Genomic DNA, 22270 nt, shown 5'->3' on the forward strand with positions numbered 1-22270 from the left:
TTACAAAAGCTGTCTAATTGCTATAAATACTTCCCCACTAACAAAAGACGCTTAGTGGATAAAAGTGCTTTTATATCACATTTAATTTTGGAAATTCATGTACTCCTGTTCTTTACCCATTAGGGCTTCTCAGAGGATGAGAAGATCCTAACAGAGTACAAAGAGTCGATGCTGCTCTGATCTGAGCCATGGAAGTGATCTTCGCTTCAATTAATTGACTTTGCCTTTATGAACTTAAGAATCTTTCAAGGGGGCTGACATTTCACTCATCTGAAAAAGCTTGGAATGTGACAGGGGGAAGCGAGGAGAAGTAAATCAAAGAAGTTAGCCATTTTCCAGATGCAATGTATTTGTCTTCTTCTTCTTTTGATTTTTAACAAGAAATTCTGGAAAGCCTCCTGACATCTTAATTCTCTATGGGAAGCACAGTAGCAAAAATGCTTAAGGGTCAGTGTGGAGACCAAGCAGGCATGCATTTGAACATGCATAAACCCATAAAACAAACAAATTCCAATCTGTTCCTCCTTTAATTGAAAAGTTACCCTGAATTTGCTAGATATGTGCCTACGCGATTCAGTCAACATAATTTTAGTATAAAAGCCAACAGCGTGTTTACCAACGATTCCTTGGTTTTAATCACTAAGTTGCAGTCTTCCTGCTGGCCTCTTCACTTTAAAAGTTGCATTTATAAAACCTGTCCAGTTGACTAGGCTTTAAATCACCCTCGAATATTTCAGTTGTCACCTTGAACCACATGGTTGCAAGAAACTGTGCCCAGATATTTCATGCAAATACAGAGCAGCTCAGAAGAATTTTTTTCTGAGTGGAAATTCACCAAAACATTGAAAGGTTAAAAGGGAAGGATCTTGAGCCCGCAACAGAGTGCATGACCATTGTGTCTTCCAGCCAAAGAATTGGAAATGGTATTAGCTCTCAAAGCCCCCCTGGATCAATACTGCCTTTTCCCCCCAGGTTGTTTCCTCGTCTATCAGGTATCATTTTACAAGGGATTTCTTGTTATACAGAACATAAATCAATCTATCACAGAAGGATTTGTTTAATACATTTATTCCTTTAAGAAGTTGCATGATCATATTTCATTGACTTGTACAATAGGGGAAAAAAAAACACTTACTACTAAAACAGAGTTTGTGGAGGCTGGTGTATGGTAAACCTATTCAGTCCTTTCAGGGAATCCATTCTTAGATTTAAATGTTAAATAATAACAACTATTCACGTAAGCTGGTCTCACCGTCTATCTTGACCTTTAGCCCTTCCACACACAGCAGCTTATTGTGGCATCCTTTAAATATGAGAAATAAGAATGTTTTACTTTGCTATGAAAAGGAAAATAAAAGAGTACTGTATGTTACATGGCCCATGAAATATTGGCTGTGTGCTCCTTGGCCTTCATCCTCAGGACGGCGATACTGGAAGACCTCCTTTCAAACTCTGGCTTTGTTTCAAATGCGTGTCCGTTGGTAGTTCCAGTGAGAAGAGAGTCAGTGAAAAAATTGTTGAGGGGCACGTGGCCGAACTGATTCTGGTGGTTCGAAAACCCCGTGTAACTGGAATCTGTCCGAGGCGAGTGAGAATAAGGTGTCATGCAGGAGGACGCGTCACGGGGTAGCATGCATGAGGTAACCACAGAACCACCGCTTGTATTTCCTGCCCACAAATTGTTCTGAATCTGGAATATATAAAACAACAAATATTACATTCACACATTCTCACGTTTACACTTTTACTTACCTTATGTTAACGAAGTTAGTTATTCATTATTTGTTCCTAGTAGGAGGTTCGTAATTTCCAAGTATTCAAAGCAGTAACAACAAAATATTGAGACGTTATTATTGTTATTTTTTACTATAATAGATCATCACATATCTAACCACAGAAAATACTCAACACAGGAAAATTCCTTAGTTTGTTCTCTTTATAGCCGTGATTTTAAGATGAATGTAGGATATTTAGATATGATCCATGATTTCTTCTCATGTGTTTATTAAAGGAGCTTAAATCATGGTCTGAAGTTAAAGATGATATTAATCTTTCTAGACACAGTGCTACAGCTGTGATTTTCTTTTTCAGTTCTAAAGCAGGAATCAGCACAGAAGTTTGTGCTGGAAACCACTGCTGACAAATATAGGCAGTTTTGTCTGAAGTATATTTAACTGAAATTATTCAGAAAGTATTTTCCCTCTTGTTGATTCTTATGTCCTATAATCTACCCTTCGATAAATTACTGAGAGTCTGAAGAATACAGATTTGAAACATTTATTCTAGTATGAATATAAGATAACAGATATCACAAATTCAAAACAGACATGTGATATGTAAAACAAATCTCTAATCCTAACCCATAAACCATCACCAAATAATGAATCACAGAGGGAAATCTGAAAATCTTAGGAAGGGTCAAGTGAGCATAATTATTGTGCTACATAATACAACATAGACAACACAATTTGTGCCCAAGAAATTCAAAATTTCTATTACTAAATCTCTAAATAAAATAATTGCACATGATGACATCATTGAGCACAAAATTTTCTATGTTGGTAACATGTAAAGAGAATACTAAGCAGAATTTTAAACTTGTATTTTAGATATAAAGTATCTCAACTCTAATAGTAAAGCGATGTGAACAATAATAGTATAAAAAAAAGAAGAAGAGAGAGAGAGAGACCATAGGAATTACTGGGAGACACAGAAAATCATGGCAAGCAGAAGAGAGGGAAAGAAAGATTGGAGATGCAAGGTGGCGTAGCAAGGCAAAGAGATGCAGATAAATAAAACAATAGATGGTTTGTTTTGTTGTTGTTGCTGTTGCTGCTGCTGCTGCTGCTGGGGGTGGGGTGGTGGCTTATGGTCTTTCTGTTTTGCCATCTGAGACAGGAACTGACTATGTAGTCTAGATTTGCCTGGAACTTGTCACGTAGCCCAGGAAATATCCATGCTTCCAATCCTTCTGCATCAGCCAACTAGGTACCGGGACTACAGGAATGTGCTATCACTCCAGGCATGTTGCTTTTGACAACCTGTGTACTTTTAAACTAAATGTGGCACCACTGTGTATCATCACCCCATCTGGCTTTCTTTTTCTGAGTCATGATAAAAAGTGGAATCTTCAGTGGTTTGGACACATGTGGATATCTTGTAATTTACATATTCCAGGCTTCTGCATATAGCCTCTGATGTATTCTTACAAAACCCAAGTTGAGTAACAGTTTGTGACAGCCTATGTCTATTAATAATAGACCACGGTATTCCTAAATTTAACTTACACTGATAGAGATGTTACTTTGTGTCTCAAAACAAGTTGGTAGGGTGGGAGAGATGACTTCATGATTAAGAGCACTGACTGCTCTTCCAGAGGTCCTGAGTTCAAATCCCAGCAACCACACGGTGGCTCACAACCATCTGTAATGAGATCTGACACCCTCTTCTGGTGTGTCTGAAGATAGCTACCGTGTACTCATATAATAATAAATAAATAAATAATTCTTCAAAAAAAACCAGGTTGGTATTCCTTATTCTAAAACATAAAAGAAAATGTCAACTACTTTTAACATTTTGGGGATTTACATGAATAACAAAATACTTATTTCTGTATTGTTCTCAAATTAGTTCCCTATATAAAGATATTTAATTTTTTCTTTTTTTCTTGTTTATATCTTTAGGTAACTATAAATATAAATTCACAGATTTGACTAGTATGCCAACATCTAGATAATTATTTGCATACTTGATTAATTCTTAAACTACTATGGGATGTTTTGTTTTACATTTGACTTTCTCCTGTGCACACATTTTACATCAGCGAAAATAATTGCTGGGTTATATATATAGATCTCAACCCAACAAGAGGGCTGCTAATGTCATTACTCCATAGAACTAGGTCTTCTAATGTAAACTGGGTTCTTTTCTCAACGTGCAAGAAAACATCATAAAGCCTCTCAAAAGCCACAGTAACATGTCTGAGAAAGGAAGGTAAACTTGTTTGCTTATTGAAAATAAATAATTATAGGGACCATTTACTTGTTTCTCTTCTTGAGGTATTTCCTAATTTCTAGTGTTGCTAAAATGTATTATAGTCATCTATTATATTGTGCATGAATAGAAATATGTTTCCAGTGTGATAACCCAGCCAGGTAAAAGGGATCATGGGTAAAGAAACGATCCATAATAAACTAAGGTGATACTTGTTCTGAAAAGAATTAGCACTTATCTACTTGTAAATCTAAAAAGGAAGTCTGAAATCGATTATAGAGAAAAATCAAAGGGCAAATGATTTTATTTTAACATAAACTTATCTGGATCTGATCAGGCATATCAATATATTATTTGTGATAGAAAAAAAGATTTCTGATACATAAGGAATACTTTCTGGGCAGACCAGATTGATAAAGTAAATTACTCATAGCAATATTTCAGTTTGAATATACAAATATTTTGAACGATTTACAATTTACTTCCTTTTTCAGACACATTACTGTGACTTTTGAGATGTTTTATGATGTTTGACTGCACACTGAGAAAAGTATTCTGATTACATTAGGAGAACTCTCAGAAACTTTTCTACATTATTTTACCCTAGTATCTACTCCTTTTCAGTCCTGTCCCAAATATGGCTTTTATTTAAAAAATATAACTTCAGGAGTCTAATAGGTTTCTACAGCAAAACTTCAGGTAAAAATTATAATATTATATATCCCAAGAAAATGTGATTTTATTTTCTCTAAAATATTCTCTCTGGCCATTTATATATTTAATAAGGATGGCCAATACCTAGTGCATGACAGCTGATGCGTTTTAAAGGTGCTTACTCTTTAAGTGTATTTTATCAGATCATGTGATCTATATTAAAACGATAGAAATAACACCCAGTACTATTTTAAAAATCAACTGAAATGAGGAAACACTTCTGGTTCTGGAGTCGCACTTCTAAATGCAATTATACTCTGGTCAACTTTAATTTTATTCATTTCCTGTGAACATAAGCTGTACGTTGTTAAGAATTCCATTCTTCCATTTATATCCCATACCATGACTCAGACTAAGTATTATTTTCTTACACATGAAAAGCCTAACCTGTCATTTGGCAACTGTGACAAAATTCCCATGTCTGTCCTCCTCCTTCTTCCTCTCCCTCCTCCTCCCCTCCTCCTCCTCTTCCTCTTCTTCTTCCTCTTCCTCTTCCTCTTCCTCTTGCTATCTTCTCTGATCCTTTCAACCCCTCCTCCAATGGCATGATGTTAGACTGCCTCATTGTATTCCCATAGAGCTTCTTGACTTGTCCATCACTTTCACTTTCAACATGCAGCCTCTATAGTGCGTTTATTTTAAAACAGGTGTGATACACCTAGGATACATGCAGCCGCCATCATTGCTGGAAATCACCTATTTTTAGTAGATTAGTGCTTGAAGACAGTATGTGATAGAACAGTTAAATCTAGTGGAGTCCAGGCAAGCCCTCTTCTTACCTAGGCATATGACAGCTTTATTAAAGTGTGTCCTAGAACCCACAAGTTGCATCTTCTAAAATTGTGCATTGTTTCTTTGTCTATGGCGGGACTAAGAAACTCTCATCATCCTATTCGTTAATAAAATGTGCTATGCTTTTTCATTAATTATGGAAGAAACAAATGGCTTTACTGCTAAACAGGGCAACATTTTTTTTGGACTATTTCACAGATATTGCAATGGCCTGTACCAAATGTTTACCAATTGTTTGGGGGATCTCTAAGTATATAATACTTACATGTTGTACAACTATAAAATTTCTTTGTGTGTGTTTTCTATACAATATGGGGAAAAGCTTTATAACCTTTTTTAGAGGCTCTAGGGATGCGTTCAAAGCACTGTCCAGGAACTTAACCAAATGCCTATCATTAGGAAGTTGGGAAGCTCCTCTCAGCCACAACACTCTGCTTAACGTTTTCCAAATCAAACGGAAAACTTAAAACTTATCGCATGTGAGATGAAGAAAATGGTTTAGGTTGCTCCTTCGTAAGCAGAAACTAAACTCATTTTCTTCGAGATATTGACAGCATTGCAAGAGAGATTTTTCTGTCTGTCTCTCTCTCTCTCTCTCTCTCTCTCTCTCTCTCTCTCTCTCTCTCTCTGTATAAAATTTAATCTTTATTTAATTTTATGAAGAAACCATTTTCACATAGTACATTTTCCAGACATTTCTCACAATTTCACCATAGATTTCAAAGTGTGCATGACAGTCTGAACTAAATGTACTTGATTTGCTTTCATTAAGAAATATTTTATTAAATACCCAACTACCCGGAAAAAGCTAAAATGATCACTTCGTTCATAAAGTCTAACTTATGCATAAAATCTATAATATAAAACAAATGTTTTAATTTTTATAGAATATTTTTGATCCTATCTACTCCCCTTGAATGTATTCATTCAAATCTGAGCAAACTTAGTTTTCTTCTTGTTGTTGTTTTGTTGTTGTTGTTTTGTGTTGTTTGTTTTGTTCTTTTGTTTTGTTTTGCTTTGTTTTAAGACAGGGTCCTGTTTTTCACCCTTGGCTGGCCTGGAACTTTTTAAGTAGACTGAAGCTGACCAATTTACAGAGGTGTGCCTGCCTCTGCCTCTTTGCCTCTCTCCCTCTCTCCCTCTCTCCCTCTCTCCCTCTCTGCCTCTCTGCCTCTCTGCCTCTCTGTTCTCTGCCTCTCTCTCTGTCTTTGTCTCTCTGCCTCTCTGCCTCTCCCTCTGCCTCTCTGCCTCTCTCTGTGTCTCTCTGTCTCTCTGCCTCTCTGCCTCTGCCTCTCTGACTCTCTGACTCTCTGCCTCTCTGTTCTCTGCCTCTCTCTCTGTCTTTGTCTCTCTGCCTCTCTGCCTCTCCCTCTGCCTCTCTGCTTCTCTGCCTCTCTCTGTGTCTCTCTGTCTCTCTGTGTCTCTCTGTCTCTCTGCCTTTCTGACTCTCTGACTCTCTGACTCTCTTACTCTCTGCCTCTGCCTCATCAGTGCTTATACTAAAAGCACTGTCCACAATATCTTGTAGTTTTATTATTTTTGAGCTGAATTTTATTTTATTTTATTATTTTTAATTATGTTTTGAGGTTAAAAATATGTCATTTTCCTTCTTTCCTTTCCTTCTGTTAACAACTCCTATGTACTTGCCCTTGATTTCTCTCAAATGCATGGCTTCTATTTATTTATTTATTTATTTATTTATTTATTTATTTATTTATTTATTCTTATGCTTACAATACACATATGCTGTTAAAGACATAATTAGAATTATATTCTTGTGATAATTTTTAAATAATTTGATTTTGTTTTTAGAAATCTGTAATAATATGAGGAATAAATATAGCATTAGACACACTAGGGCAGTACAATGAGACATCATGTCAAAAAACAGATACACCAATTAAGTTAAATATGATACAGGTAAAACTTTAAAGGAGAACTTAGACAAAGTTCTCAGAGCAATGAGAATAAAATTCAGGTTTTAATCTATTTATTCTGGTAGGCAAGTCAAACTTTATTTCCTATAAGTCTCTTTTCTAATTTCTAAAGAAATCATTTGTATATGTGTGTGTTCTAATATTTCCTTTCATGTTTTCCTTATGCATTCTTGTAATATATTCAATTAACTGTTTCTTTTTTCTTTTCAAGGTATAAAAGAGTCATGAAAAATGTCAAATTCAATGCTATAACAATGAACCCCTATTTATTCTAAGCATTGACGGAAGGCTATGAATCCATGTTCAATAACAATTTGACATTTTCAAATCAGTACTATCCATATGATTTGTTGACCTTATGACACTATGGTTTCTGTTTTTGCTGTAACATTTCATGACTGACCATATGAGAATTATTTTATAAAGTAAGAACATTAATTACCCAATATGTCAAGTATAATTTTGTGATTAATTACTTTAAAAGATATTGGTTCAACTTCTTTAAAAATTCTGAAATGGAATAAAATAAATAATAAAGTGCTTACATGTTCATTTGGTAACATGGACTCTGATATCTCTCTCTCACCACAGAGTGTACAAAAGACATTCATATTTTAGGTAGAACAAGTAAGACAAAACAATGACTTCAAACCTTTTACTGAAACTTTCTGTGCAAACATTTTCTTCATGAGAAAGATATTGTGGTGTTTCAATCTTATGTATCCAAACTTCTAAAGTTATAGAGATTTGGTGGTCCTAGTTTAACCTGAAACATGTAGTTAAGGGAACATGATTTTTCCTTAAACCCTTAACTAGTAATTTTACTCTCATTGGATGAGATTAAATGCAGCAGTTTTAAAAGATAAATATTGATGACTGGTGACTCTAAGGATCACAGCCATTTACTGAGAGCTTGTGTGCAAGGCACTGTCCTGAGGACTTTGCACAAACTATTTTCCTCAGCACTCACAAATGTCATCTGAACTTTTATTCTCATACCCTAAGTGAGGAGAGATGTTCCTAGAAGTTAATTCACTTGCCAAAAATCTGAAAGTGATTACTCGGTAAAGTCAGGGTTTGAATGCAAACCATTATGTTAACCCTAAGATTTCCTCACATCCTAGGATTAAACTCCAAAGAAACCAAGTAAACAAGGGCTTTCAGATTCAGAAATCAGTTTAACCCTCAAGAATAAAGGGGGAAAAAATCATCATCAGTTGTAGAACCAATACCTTACTTTTTAAATCCAAGTCTAAAGTCAGTTAAGTCTCTAGTTAGTTGGGACTAGTTTCTTTGAAGAGGTAGGGGTGTGTGTGTGTGTGTGTGTGTGTGTGTGTGTGTGTGTGTGTGTGTGTGTGTGTAGTTTAATATAAACATTATTTAGCTTGTAATCTACCTACAGAGCAGAGGATTTTGTCTCAATCATTCACATATCCCTCATTCCTAAGCCAGTAAATAGTATGTGTTTGTTGATAAAATGTAAAGAATATTGAAAATTCAATATGATGTGATGGGGTTTGAAATTCCAGTGTATTAAAGAAGGAAACTGGGGAGGGATCAGTTTCTTAAACTGAAAGGATTCCATCTAATGGAGACTGCAGAAACCTTCTCCTTTACTGATATTTATTTTTGTTTTAACATTGAAAAATATTGAAGCAATTCAGTACTCTCATCTACATTAGTTTACTATTTAATAATTTATTATCACCATGATAGAGAGAGGTGATTGAAAAAAATGGATCATACTTTTTAAAGTCTACATTGCAAACAGTATAGAGATCTTACATACCAGACACTTCACTGTCTTTGGGAGGGTTCTGATAGAGGGAGGACTTAAGAGGGTCAAGGACCAAATATTGCATGGGTGGGGAAGAGAATTCTCAGAGACAAAATGAATTCACGCAAACAATGAGAATATATTAAAATAGTCATGTCCTTAGCTGGATCACAGTGCTGCCAAAGGGCAGCTGATGTTGTAGACCAAATCAAAGAACTTTTAAGAGAAAAGATTTTTCTTTTCAACTATATGAGCATGCGTACGTGTGTGTGTGTGTGTGTGTGTGTGTGTGTGTGTGTGTGTGTGTGTGTGTGCCTGTAAGCATGTGCAGGTAAGCACAGGTGCCCAAATGTAGAGCTGTGAGTCCTCAGACCTGGTGCTTGGGAATCAATCTCATGCTCTTACTGAGTTCTCCAGTCTTGAACTCACAAGATCCGATGTTCTCTGACCCCTAAATGTTGGACTACAGGAGAATACCACCATGCCTAGCTTTAGTGTATATGGAGTGGTTGGTTAGTTGGTTGGTTGGTTGGTTGGTTGGTTGGTTGGTTGGTTGGTTAGTTGGTTGGTTAGTTGGTTGGTTGGTTGGTTGACTAGTTTGTTGGTTAGCTGTTTGCTTGTATGGTTGAACAGCATTTCTTGAAGCCCACATTGGCCTTAAATTCATGAGTCAAGATGGCCTTGAACTCTTGTTCACTTGGCTTCCATAAGCTGCTGAGTGCTGAGATTATAGTTACAAACCATATGCTTAATTTAAACTGTCTTCAGTACATTTATAAAAAAGTTACTTTAATGTATGTGGTTCTAGAAATTTTTCAGGCTCATCTTGTTCATTCGCAACAACAACAAAAAAATGCAGAATTTTTTTTAAAAAAGAAATTACCTCTTATTCTAAAGAAGTTTCAACACTGTTGAAATATTTTATGGTATTCTTCAATAAATTTTAAAATGGTAGAATTTTAGATTTGTAAAACGGGACAGTCACATTTTAATGTCAAAATTGGGCATTTTGTTATATAAATTTAGAAGACAATATTGCATAAACAAGCCTTAGAGCCTAACCTCAGAGAACGTGTACTCGAGTGGGTCTGTGGCAATAAGAAAGAAGACTAATAACTGGGTTTAAATAACACCTGGGTAGTTCACAGTTACTGATATTTCCAGAATGAAATTACCACTGCAAAAGTAATGAAAGCCAGATGAAACGTTTTTAGAGCATGTTCCCAACATTAATTACTATTTATGTCCACTATAGAGATCTCTCTGCTAGGGACAGTGATTTTCCATACTTCGAAAACTGTATTTTTTAAACCTTTTCTGTTTTTCTCGTATTTCTGTGTATGCTTTTGCTTTCCTGCCAAATTGTTAATTCTTTATTTCTGCCCTGCCTCCAACATTTTCCAGTTTCCAACTTTTTCTGTAGTTAATACTTTTCTTCCCGCTGTAATTAGTAACAGTACCACATTCAATGTCTCATTGCTCTGTGTTGTAGGATGCTATTTCAGTGCCTACTTCTCCCATTATGTGTTTCTATTTTCAGGCTGCATGATAGAAAACATTTCCTTTAGGCTGAAGCTTGGAAGACCTAATCTTGACATAATTTTTTTTTCAAAGCAACTAAAACCAGTCTGCTCTAGACTTTTAAGTTGAAGGAGAATCCTTCCCTGGCTTTTGCTAGCCTTTAGTGCGACATATGCTTGATTTCAGGATTCCTGATCAAAAAGAAGTTTAAACACCACGAATACAGAATAGTATGAAAGTTTGTTACAGTGTTCGTTTTACAGGCATTTATCAATTTCACTGTCAAAATAAATTCAGTCCAATAACCCTGCATTCACATACTTTGTTAAAGCCAATTTATTCAAACGTTCAAATGCCTTGGGATTTAAAAGAAATTATAAAATCCCCATGATTTATGGAAGTGAAAAGAGTAGAAATACCATATTCTCTACCTGTCATAGCTATGATGCCACCATATTGTGTTAACTGATGCCCAAAGCTTTGAGATGAAGCAAGTCAATGGCAAAATGATGCTAGTAAAGAGAATGGTAGTCAGTGTTCTAGGCCCTCACAAAGATCCCAGTTGGTGCCACAAAATGCTTTATAAAACAGCAAATAAGAAAGAGGAACCAAAAATAAGGTGAGCAACAGCCAGGAACACAAAATAGAAACTAGAAACAGGATTCAAAGGCAGAGGGATGAAGGCAAGCAGAAGTATTCACAATGAGGCATTTCAGTCAAGAATTATGCAGGAAACTTACTAAGTAAGACTGCTTAAATTCTGCTCAAAAACTATTCAAGATTAGGTGTGTTTCTCTTGTAAAGTCTGCAGTTAGTAGCTTCAAAAGGATGTGAACATAGTCTCACTCGTTCATTATTTTACTGGCTTGGGTGGAGTACATTCCTGGCTCTCCTGAATAAACTTTAGATTCCAATAATGGAGCTCTTTTATAACTCTGCTTCTGGTAATATGAAGAGTAGCATTCGTTCACTTGTAAAGACAGTTACGGTTAAGTTAAGGTCAGTCTTAAACCACTATATCCAGAAGAAAAAAAAATTGGTCTCAGGAGAGTCTGTGTGTCTGTGTGTGTGTTTGTGTGTGTGTCTGTGTGTGTGTCTGTGTGTGTGTCTGTGTGTGTGTGTCTGTGTGTGTCTGTGTGTGTCTGTGTGTGTGTGTGTAAATGCAACAATAATAACTGAATAACATATCGTAAATTTGAGAGTGAGTGGGAGACTTAGGAGGAATTGGGGGAGGAAGCAGTGGTAAAGTGATATGAGTATCATATTCATCTCTGAAATTCTAATAAATATTTAAATGATGTTTTCAAAAAGAAGTTGTGAAAGCCAGGCAAAATTAACAGGAGTCAAATCTGGGCTTCCCAGTCAAATGACAGTAAATGCATATCTCTTATTCCTGTGCCCCATTTCCTTAATGTGAGAAATGGAGAAAATTAACACACGTTACATGAGGCTATTGTTATTGAATAAGTTATTAGGCAACCTGCTTTGGACCGAGCCTGGAAAGCACGTAAGGGTCTTGTAGTAACGAAATCTGTAAGGTATGACATTTTCTCTTCCCAGGATGCTGTCAATGCAGAGGAGAAACACATTCATAACATTTCGTTTGGAATTTAACTAAGTGACCCAAAAATATGAGGTGAACAAGATTTCACTAGCTCTATGACCGTTAAGTAGGCAAAAGACAGCCATGCTTAACCAGGTAGAAACTGCTTTCAGATAAATTTTATAGTGCACAAGATATAATATTGGAAGCATGTGGTGATGATTCAAATCATTTCCAAAGCACTGGCCTATTGAATCCTCCGGAGGGGTGTGGGGGCAGGGGAGGCTGGGCCATAGCAGTTGCTTATTGCCTGCCCTGTAAGACACCAGTGATGCGTTCACAGGCCAATTTCTTAATTTCTTAACAGAACTAGGCTTGTTTTAAAGGGAAGCAGCTGAACTTGGTACTGTCCAACCACCTTTTTTAACATATAAAATTGCAAAATAAATGCAAGGAATTATACGCAAGGAAGAAGTTCCTCAATTAGTTTTTAAAAGGAATTTTAAAGGCAAAGGAATACTAGGAAAGAACATCATTACAGGGCTGAACTTACAAAGAGGGTGTGAATTTACCGTTGAACGGAATGGCTAGTCTCACTTTTAGAGCTGAGATGATCTTGTTACAGAACCATAGAGGTATTTATCCAGAATATATTTCACATGTGTTTCTACAGCAGTGTGTTTTAAAGCATGTATCAGGAAGTAACAAGGAATAAAACAGTGAATAGCCTGCTCCAGACAATTCCCATGTCCCTTCCACACATCAACAATGCAGTTCTAACACCATTATTCCATATCAAGAAAATACAATAGGACAGATTTTAACTCATGCAAATGTATCAGAAAGTACAAATATGAAGAAAACATTATTGGTCAAAAAGAAAGCAACGGGACAGTGAAATATCAATACTTTTAAAGATGAAAAATACTTCTTACCTTAATTTTAAAAATTGTCTATAAGATTATGTAGCATTAAATATGCTCTTGAAAGAATGAGTGATATCAAATGTGAAAAAAAAAGATTGGCAAAAGAATAAGATTTTGAAGTAGAGTTGATCATATAAAGGCCTCATTTAACATCAGTAGCTCACATGTTGCACAAAATTATGGCCACAAATTTTATGACAGGCAACATATTGTCTTAAATAAATGAAGCAAATGAGCCTGGATTATTAAATACACAGTAAAATTACAGCCTATCATTAAATGCTAGTTTCTTTTTTTCCTTTATTTTTTGTTTTCTCTTTCTCTCTTTCTTTCTTTTCTGCGATAGCAAACCCAAAAAGCACAGACCATAAAATATTTTTTCAGTGACTGACTCTGAAAGAAAAATAATAAAAATAAATAAATAAATCAAAACTTTGTTAAACATGGAAAAAGCTTTCTAGAGGCTACATTTTTCACTCCTTGCTATTGTACTAGGTGTAAACTCACCCTCTGAATCGAGCCACATTCACTGCCCTGTGTGAGCATTCAGTGTCATGGACCATACCTGTGGATAGCTGTCAGTCCTTGGTAAAACTGATATGTCGTAGGTGGCAGCGAAGTGGCTTTTAGCTTGCTGTATTTGGCCGTAACGTTCTCTTTTTCTCCACTTGGCCCTTCGATTTTGAAACCAAACCTAGGTTTGTTTGTTTGTTTTTCAAAAGAGCATAATTTTAGCTGAAGATCATTACATCAAAGCAAACTTGACATTCAAATTTTCAAGTCAGAAAGGAAAATTGAGCGAATAGAAATTAACAATGAAGGAAAAAATAAAACGGAATTTCTATACAACCAAACTGGATCCACGTGTTTTACTTTCTCTTGTACTCTGCTATGATGATATGTCCGTGAGGCAACATAACTTAATAGAAAAAAACCGGTCTTCAGACAATTCATGTATGTATGCATATGTGTGTGTGTTTTCTCATATATGTTTGTATGTTCATTTATGGAAATTAAAAAAGGGACATTTGTGAATATGATCACCCTGTTGTCATGTATCCATCCTCTAGGTGGATGCAGTAAGCCTCAGGGACAATATGGCCCCTCTTCTCAAGCCAGTTGATAACACAGTTACTATCTTTGTCTATCAACAAATTATCTTAAAAATGTGCCATGAACTGAAGACTCTTCTGAGACATATTTAAACTTAAATAAACCTATGAAAAATTAAAATTGGTATCTTATCTAAAATTGCTGACAGCCAGAATACCTTGATTACTTAGAAAATTAATTTTATATACCTATCGTAAGACTGATAGTTAAACTTCTACTTGAAGTTAAACTGTGGTTTAAAACACATAACCACACTTATCATGTGCAATTAAAAATATTTATGAATAGTAAAATAAGTGAGCAAATTGGACCAAGTGTCGGGAATGCTGGAGTCAGTAAGCCTCTCCCGGGACATCAAGCTTCCTTTCATGATTTCTCTATTTATACCTTAGAAATCCTGGTCCAAAGAATGATATCCCTAAGAGGAATTCTTAATCCTCTCTTGCTCTTAAATTTTTTTGCATTCTAGTATTACAAGATTTAAAAAGGAGAAACAAAATTATATTTAACATGAAAGCTTTGATATTTTTGGGTAAATACCACCTGGGCAGCATTCAGAAATTGTTCCTTCTCCTTTACACAACTCTGCAGATTGGAAATCAAGTATAAATAAAATATGAATGGTTGAAATCTCTTCATTAAACTTTAGTTGAAATTTATGGATACATTTTCAGTAGTGAATGCTAATTTTGTATATTTTTACACCATTACAACTTTGGCTGATTATTAATATACTTTTCAAGGCCCAAACATAAAGTAGCGATTTTAATATTTCTCTCCAAAGAGTTTTCTGAAGTTAAAGCAAGACTTTAACTACCTGTTAATTATCATTCTCAAGTTATATCACTAGTATCAAATATTGGTCCCAGGTCCCATGGATGGGGCCAACCACATCAGAACACACATTTTTCCTTTACTCTACAATAGAGGCACAAAGAGTATTCTGGAAATCGAGTCTTTTTTAAATGGGTGTGGATTTCTGCACTCCTGTAAAATGCATGAAAGAGAACAACCTGTGTTAACATGGGTCAGGTTGGTTTCTCGGTGTGTCCTCGAACAGATATGAATCTGCACTGAAGGGGAAACATGGAGGGAACAGCTGATACATCTGCATGTAAACATATTTTTCTATGGTTACAAGTATAACTAATTTAAATAATAGACACGGGACAAAAACCACATGCAGGCCTGGTGTTAATACCAGGCAATTCTAGCCTTCTTCCTTGGTGCGAACTTTCTGCATACTACCTTGCTGAACTGGGATAGAGCATTCATTTGCTTGAGGAAAGTCAAGCGTAGCCTGCTGCCCCAAATCACCATGTGTGGTCAGTAATAACAAATGGACCATACATGCAAACTGACTGTTAACAAAAGGAAAGAAACCAGTTTTTTCATCCTTCTATCGTAGCAGTTTATGACAGAGGGAATTCAACAATTTCCCACTTAAAGCAAAGCAATAAAAGTAAATGAAAAGAAAAAGTCCTTTCTTTTGAGTTATTACTGCCTTTCAAACCTGTACCTATTAGTTGACAACTGATAAAGTGTAATTTTAAAATATCAGCTCTAACCACAATGAAATACTGCCAAGAAGGCATGTAACATTTTATCTAGATTTTTTCTTTTTAGTCTTTTGAGAAATTAGATTCCTTGAACATTCTGCTATAATTATTTGACAAAACAATTCATAAATGTAACCAAGGGCATACAAAATTCCTTAAATTGCCTTATTATTATTTACTCTGAAATATATATATATATAATTACTTAGATCTTTGCAAATAAAAAGCAGTGTTTTGTGCTGAAGTGGTTGGGGCTAAAAACTATAAATGAGCCATTTTATGTGTCTTAAATTTTATTAGTAAACATAACTTATGATATATATATATATATAGTTAACTATTAAGAGTTTGTGTTCTTATTTTATTTTCCATTACAAAAATTCCAACTGAAATAAAGTTATAGATCTATGGGACAGTATATAGATAATTTGCAAATAACTGGTATATAATCCAAGAGATAAAATCCCAGTAGTTGAAAAAAAAGCAAAAAATAAATTAAATATATTTATTTATTAAGTAGAGATAAGTTTTCGGGCTTTTAAAAAAGTCAGAGCTATGCTAATTCTGTTTTTTTTAATGACTTCATTATTAAGCTTCTGAACTCCTATTCTTGTCAAAACTTTTGCAAGTATAAAGAAATTTTAGTGGGCCAATTTGCTCACCTGTTACTTTGGTACAAGTCTTAGCTGATAAGGCTTCTTCCATTTGGCAAAATACAAGTATTCGGTTATTCTAACATTATCCCTCCCGGTAAGGCCCCTGCCTTTTGGTGCCTACCTGGACCCTGGCCTCAGTGAGCTCCGTTCTCAGTGCAAGCTGTTCTCTGACATATACATCCGGGTAATGCGTTTTTTGGAAGACCTTCTCTAGTTCCTCTAGCTGCAAACTGGTGAACGTAGTTCGGTGTCTCCTCTTTTTGCTGCTGGATACATTGCTGTCGCATTTGTCCCCAAGTTCATCCAGTTCGCTCTTCTCTGGCATCCCCTTCACAGGAGACATCCTGAGATTGTTGCAGCCGTCCATTGCTCGATTGAGCTCGGTGTGAAGGGGCTGTCCTTCTACTTTGGTGATCCCATAGTTCACTGTATTCAGGGAGGAAAACACAGATACCCAGGATGGTGAAACATACTTTGATGAAATCACTAGTGTGAAATAATTTGGAGCATCAGGAAATAGGTCAGATAATAATCTATTTGGCCATTATTAATTCTATCATCACACGATGGGCAACGCATTATTGATTCACTGTGATTGGGTTTAAAAAGAGTTCTAAATGTGCACATGAACTCATGACTTGCCAGAGTCCTCAGATCTATTTTATATGGCTAATGTACTGTTTGTGCATATAATTTATAATCATATTAAAATAGTCAAGTGAAAATTTGCTCCAGACATTAAAAAAAAATCTAAACAACCGTGACTTTTTAAATATGGATGTACAAAACTTTAGCATATACTTTTTAACATATGGCAAAATTAAACTATTGGTTTTCAAAAAGTTTCATTTCAAATTTATATATTATCTCTCTCCCAGGATTAAATCTCCCACCTCTTACAAAATGAGGCTGAGCAGAGATTGCAATGAGCTGTGATTCTCGGTACATTTTACAAATTCCAGTTCAGTGAGTTGTCTGTATTTAAGTTTCCTTCAGAAAGACATTTAGTATGTTTTTAATTCTTATCAAATTCTGGAAGTACCTTTGAGTAGAAAGGTATAAGATTTAAATCTATTTCTTTACATTACAAACGACTTACATTCCTTGAATACTTTATACTTCCCTTTAACTAGTGTATAGTTCGGACAAAAAAAAATCATTGTTTACTCTAGGAATGCTCAGAAATGAAAATTACAAAATACAAAAATAAACAAGATACAATTATTTAAAACGGCAATTTGCGTTCTGTCAAGGGTTATTTTAATTTTAATAATTTACTTGAGATCGGAGTTCAAGCTTGCAATATGACATGAAACGTATTGCATCATAAAAATTTACAGACAGATACAACGAACGGGGCAGTTTGGGGTTTATTTGTGTTGCTGTTGTTGTTTTGTAAGGAAAACAAAGTCAATCCAACAACAATAGTGATTTCCAAGGACTAATCCCCACTATTTTTATTTGCTTCTTTAAAAGAGGGTGTGGGGTGTGGGGTGTGGGGTGTGGGGTGTGGGGTGTGGGGTGTGGGGTGTGGGGTGTGGGGTGTGGGGTGTGGGGTGTGGGGTGTGGGGTGTGGGGTGTGGGGTGTGGGGTGTGGGGTGTGGGGTGTGGGGTGTGGGGTGTGGGATTCCTCTTAACCGTTTGAACAACCTTTACATGTGTTCTACGAATACATTGAACGTTATTGTCGACCGAACTTATATCGCACATCGATTATCTGCAAAGTAAGATGTGCTGAAAAAATTAAATATGAAGAGCGCTATGACTGATGAACAATAAGGTTTTGTCTTAGCAGACAAGAGTTAAACCGGGAACTGCGGCAATTAGAAGGGGGGAGGGGAAGCCGCAAAGATGCTGGGGGCAGCTCTGGAGAAAGACCGGCTTTTTCTCCAACATAGCCGGTAACCACTCCTGTTCATTTTATTCCATATTTCCCCGTTAAAATTCTTCCGAACAGTTAGATGAACATTTAGAAGTTAATTAAGCACTCCAAATCAATCACCATTTCTCTTTTCCTTTTCCCGACAATTTAAACCACGGTGGGGTTTATCTAGCAGTCAGCGCAGGCCACTTCAAAACCATTTGTAAAAATCCTGTCAGTTCAAATAACTTCAGGCACTCATCTAAGAGCGCCGAAAACACTTGCAACCGCCGAAAGGAAGCCAGGAAGCCAAGAAGTTCTTGTACGTAATATTGGTTGTTCCAGTCTTCCCAACTAAACGCCTGAATCCACTAAAAACGATCATTTTATTATGTGCATTTTTGTTCTAACCGTACCAGTCAAAAGTCACCCTCCGCACTGAATAAAATGAGTACAGTGTGAGATTCATTTAAAATCTGTATACAGAGTATTGAGCGTATGAGCTCCCGTAAGTGTAAAAGTCTTGCCAGATTTTTGAGCCTCCATTAAAATAGGGGGCGGTGGCTTGTTGTAAATATTTCACACTTAATTCGTTTGTTGTTTTAAAGCGCCCCACTCCTTACAGCGTAAGGGTGGAGTATACACTGTGATAAGGAAAAGTCCTCTTGCAATCATAAACCTGTTTTAACTGTCAGGATGTGAAATGATAGGCTTGCACTGGGTAACAAGATAGAAAAAGATAGATGGTTTGTTTTGATAACATTTTGACTTGGAGATACTCTGGCATTCAAAGTTGAAGATTCTGTCCAGAAGCATTCTGAAAGGCTTGTTAGGTGGAGGTTTATGTGGAGTAAGAAAAACAGACAATGCGAACTCCGCAAGTGAGTGATTTTTATCTGGAATGCTTTGCCCAAAGCTTAAGTGATGAGGTGTTTGACCAGAACTTACGTTTGCTCGTTACAAAAGCAATAAAAAAGCAAAGAAAATCGGCAGAAACCTTTAGTTCACACAGGCTAACATATAGCATCAGAAATACACCATCTTCACAATAAAAATGTCGTCACTCCTAGGACATTAAAAACAGTTTCGTAGCTCCCCACACACGCACACATAAAAGACCTCAAAGATTTTGGTTTTCCTGACCACTGTGACATCCAGTGATGGATTTCACCTCCTCGCGCCCCGGCATCCCAGCGGGTTCAGAGCGGAGGCGCGGTATTTTAACTCAATTATGACCTATTTCGAGCCCTGTTAACCTACGCTGGGGTCCCTGGTCGGAGCCTTCTTGTCCAGTTGTGGACTCTATCCGAAAGCGAAATGGAATCAGGCAGGATTTAGCTCCGGACCCCGGCCAGTTGCAGGGGTGCCAAAGTGCGCGGCTCCGGGTCCCCGCAATCTGGATTCCTCTGCCCACATTTCTTTGCTCCGACCCGCACCGTACCCCACTTAGGGGAAGGACGGCTGAGATCGGGGCTCAGTTTGGAGCCCGGGTCAGGCCGCGGAGAGTTGGACTAAGGATGGGGTTGGGGCCAGCCGGGGCCAGCCCAGCTCCTGGTAACTTACCGCTGCTGTCCTGACAGGGCGAGGTCCTGTCCAGGCGCACGTGATGCTCAGCTCGCGGCAGCGGCCCGAAGGCCTGCACGCATTTGCCAGCCGTCGCTTTGCCATAAAAGGACTCATTGTCCAGCGTCTCCATAACGTGCTCCAACGCGCCTCCTGTGCCCATGTAAAAGTCACTGTTTTTACTCGGCGGGCTCTTAAGGGCAAACTTCTCGCTCAGAAACTCCATAATCCTGGAAGGCTGTCCCGGAGCTCTCCCGGGCGAACCGAGGCTGGAGAGCGCAGAAGGAGGAGGGAGCAGTGGGCGGGAGGAGGGAGGGTCAGAGAGGAGGGAAAGGGGAAGCGAGCCCCGCGACGCCAGGAGCTGCCCAGCTCCCAGACTCTTAATACGTCCCGGCTGCAGAAGGGGCACCCGAAGTTGCTTTTATATCTTGAAACTCAGCTGGGCTCCTCCGGCAACCTCCCAGTCCTAATGAATATGAAAATAGGCAGGGACTAACTCCACCCCAGGGCCCCCTCCTCCCCCACCCCACCCCCATCTTTCCTCCTTACCCAGGGCAGGGAGCGTCCCGGCCTAGTTCAGACAGACGGTTCCACTTCAGACAAATGCCAGGAGAGACAAGGACACCCAGAAACCTAGTCGCCTCCACAGTGGACTGGCATTGCCGAGGAGCCTGGTGAGAACGCAGAGCGGTTAACCCTCCACTCCCAGAGGCCTGCCAGGCCACCCTCCCCACCTCCCACCCCCCAACACCCGCTGTCCACCCCGCCCCCACCCCAGCCACTCATTCCCAGAAGATTTAGAGGCATCTTAAGAACTTGAAAGGAAGTATTGCTCTAAAGAGCTTTTATTTCATCCGTAAATCGTTTACGTGGAAGATCCACATTAATCTGAGCCCAAGACGCCGGATACAGCGGCGGCTGTTAACCGGGTTGCTGGAGGTAAAGGGGCCGAGGTTGCCTCTAACCAAAAAGGCTGGCGTCCTGGCCGCCGCAGTGCTCGCCCTTGCAAGGCTCTGGCCTTCGCGTTTGCTGTCGGATGCAGGGGAGTGTGGCATCTAAAGAGAAGGGAAGGATGAGGGAGTCTTTGAAAGGATTTGATTTTACCAATATCAACCAGTTTCACCACCTTCTGCCCTTGGTCCAGGCATCATTAGGACAAAATTTTGTATTATTATTATTATTATTATTATTATTATTATTAATCGAAAATTCATAGAGACAAGTGGCTCCGAAATCCCTTTCTTAATGGAGATCAGAGGGGCTCATCACACAAAGTAGTGTTGGGGGATTAATGCTTTCAGAGTGTTTTAACAAAAGTAGCACTATGTGCAGGTTTCAAGAGTTGGGGCGGTGCCTTTGAAAAGGGTGTTGCGCGAAGCTAGTGGTCCGCGAGTGGTGTTGGACTCGCGGTTGAGGACCCCAATCCTTTGGTCCAGCTGGTGGGGATGCTAGGGAAGGTAAAATAGCGCTTTCGAGATGAAAACCATTCTGCTTGGCCTTGTGCCCCACTTCAGCTTCTGAGGAGCCCGAGGCGGCTGAGGGGAAAAAGAGTTCCTTGCCTTGGGCACACACAAGAAGCCATTTGCAATAGATCAGCCAAGCTTGCAAATTTGGTGAAACTCCCCTACAAATTGAAGACCGGGCGGGGGGGGGGGTCTGCTCACCGATCCTGATGTACCCTTCCTTTCTTATCACAGAGGCCTTCCACAGAGGCTGTCGCTTTTCTCCAGGCTACATTGGCAACTGCACCAGAGCCTTAGACACATCGTGTACCCGTGCCGCTGCGGGTGGCCTAGCTGCATTCTGTCTGTCAGCCAGGGTTCGGAAATTTCCACGTCCTTCTTCGTCCTCGGTCCACAGGTGAGACCCTCTTTGACGGCTAACCTGGCCACAGCTTAAGAACAAAGATGCCAGGCACAAGGCACAGAAGAACTGCTGCTTAGCACTACCCCAAAAGCGGGGCTGGCGGTGAAAAAGAAGATTCCATCTGACAGAACCTGAGAAGAAGTGTCAGGAGCAGCAGTCACGTTCACCCCACGTTCACCCTGCTGTGGTCCACCAGCGTCCTCCGAAGAAGTGACAATTGCTAAGCTCCCACCAATTGACACTGTCCTGCCTTTTAACGGGTTCTATTATATTTTTAATTGTTTTCTCCGGAGCAGTGCAATAGCCCTGGCACCGAACCGACAAACCTCAAAGAGTGCCGGGTTAAAGAAAAGCATGCACTGTCCTGAGCTCTAGCACGAGGGGAGCCAGGGCTCCAAGCTCCAAGTTTGGCATTCTCCATAAGTATTGCGAGGTGGAGCTCACTCCAC

At 38.3% G+C, this 22270-nt stretch overlaps 1 protein-coding gene across 1 annotated transcript; it reads right to left on the reverse strand.

Annotated features, from left to right (window-relative positions):
* Positions 1-1052: 1052 nt before the first annotated feature.
* Alx1 (ALX homeobox 1) lies at positions 1053-20646 on the reverse strand. The gene is given in 4 exon segments (NM_012921.1): positions 1053-1690; positions 13769-13897; positions 16653-16957; positions 19956-20646. Coding segments are annotated over 4 exon segments (981 nt in total). The 5' UTR covers positions 20182-20646; the 3' UTR covers positions 1053-1369.
* Positions 20647-22270: the final 1624 nt, after the last annotated feature.

The sequence above is a fragment of the Rattus norvegicus genome, chromosome 7, assembly GCF_036323735.1.
Source record: "Rattus norvegicus strain BN/NHsdMcwi chromosome 7, GRCr8, whole genome shotgun sequence".
Taxonomy (NCBI): Eukaryota; Metazoa; Chordata; class Mammalia; order Rodentia; family Muridae; genus Rattus; species Rattus norvegicus.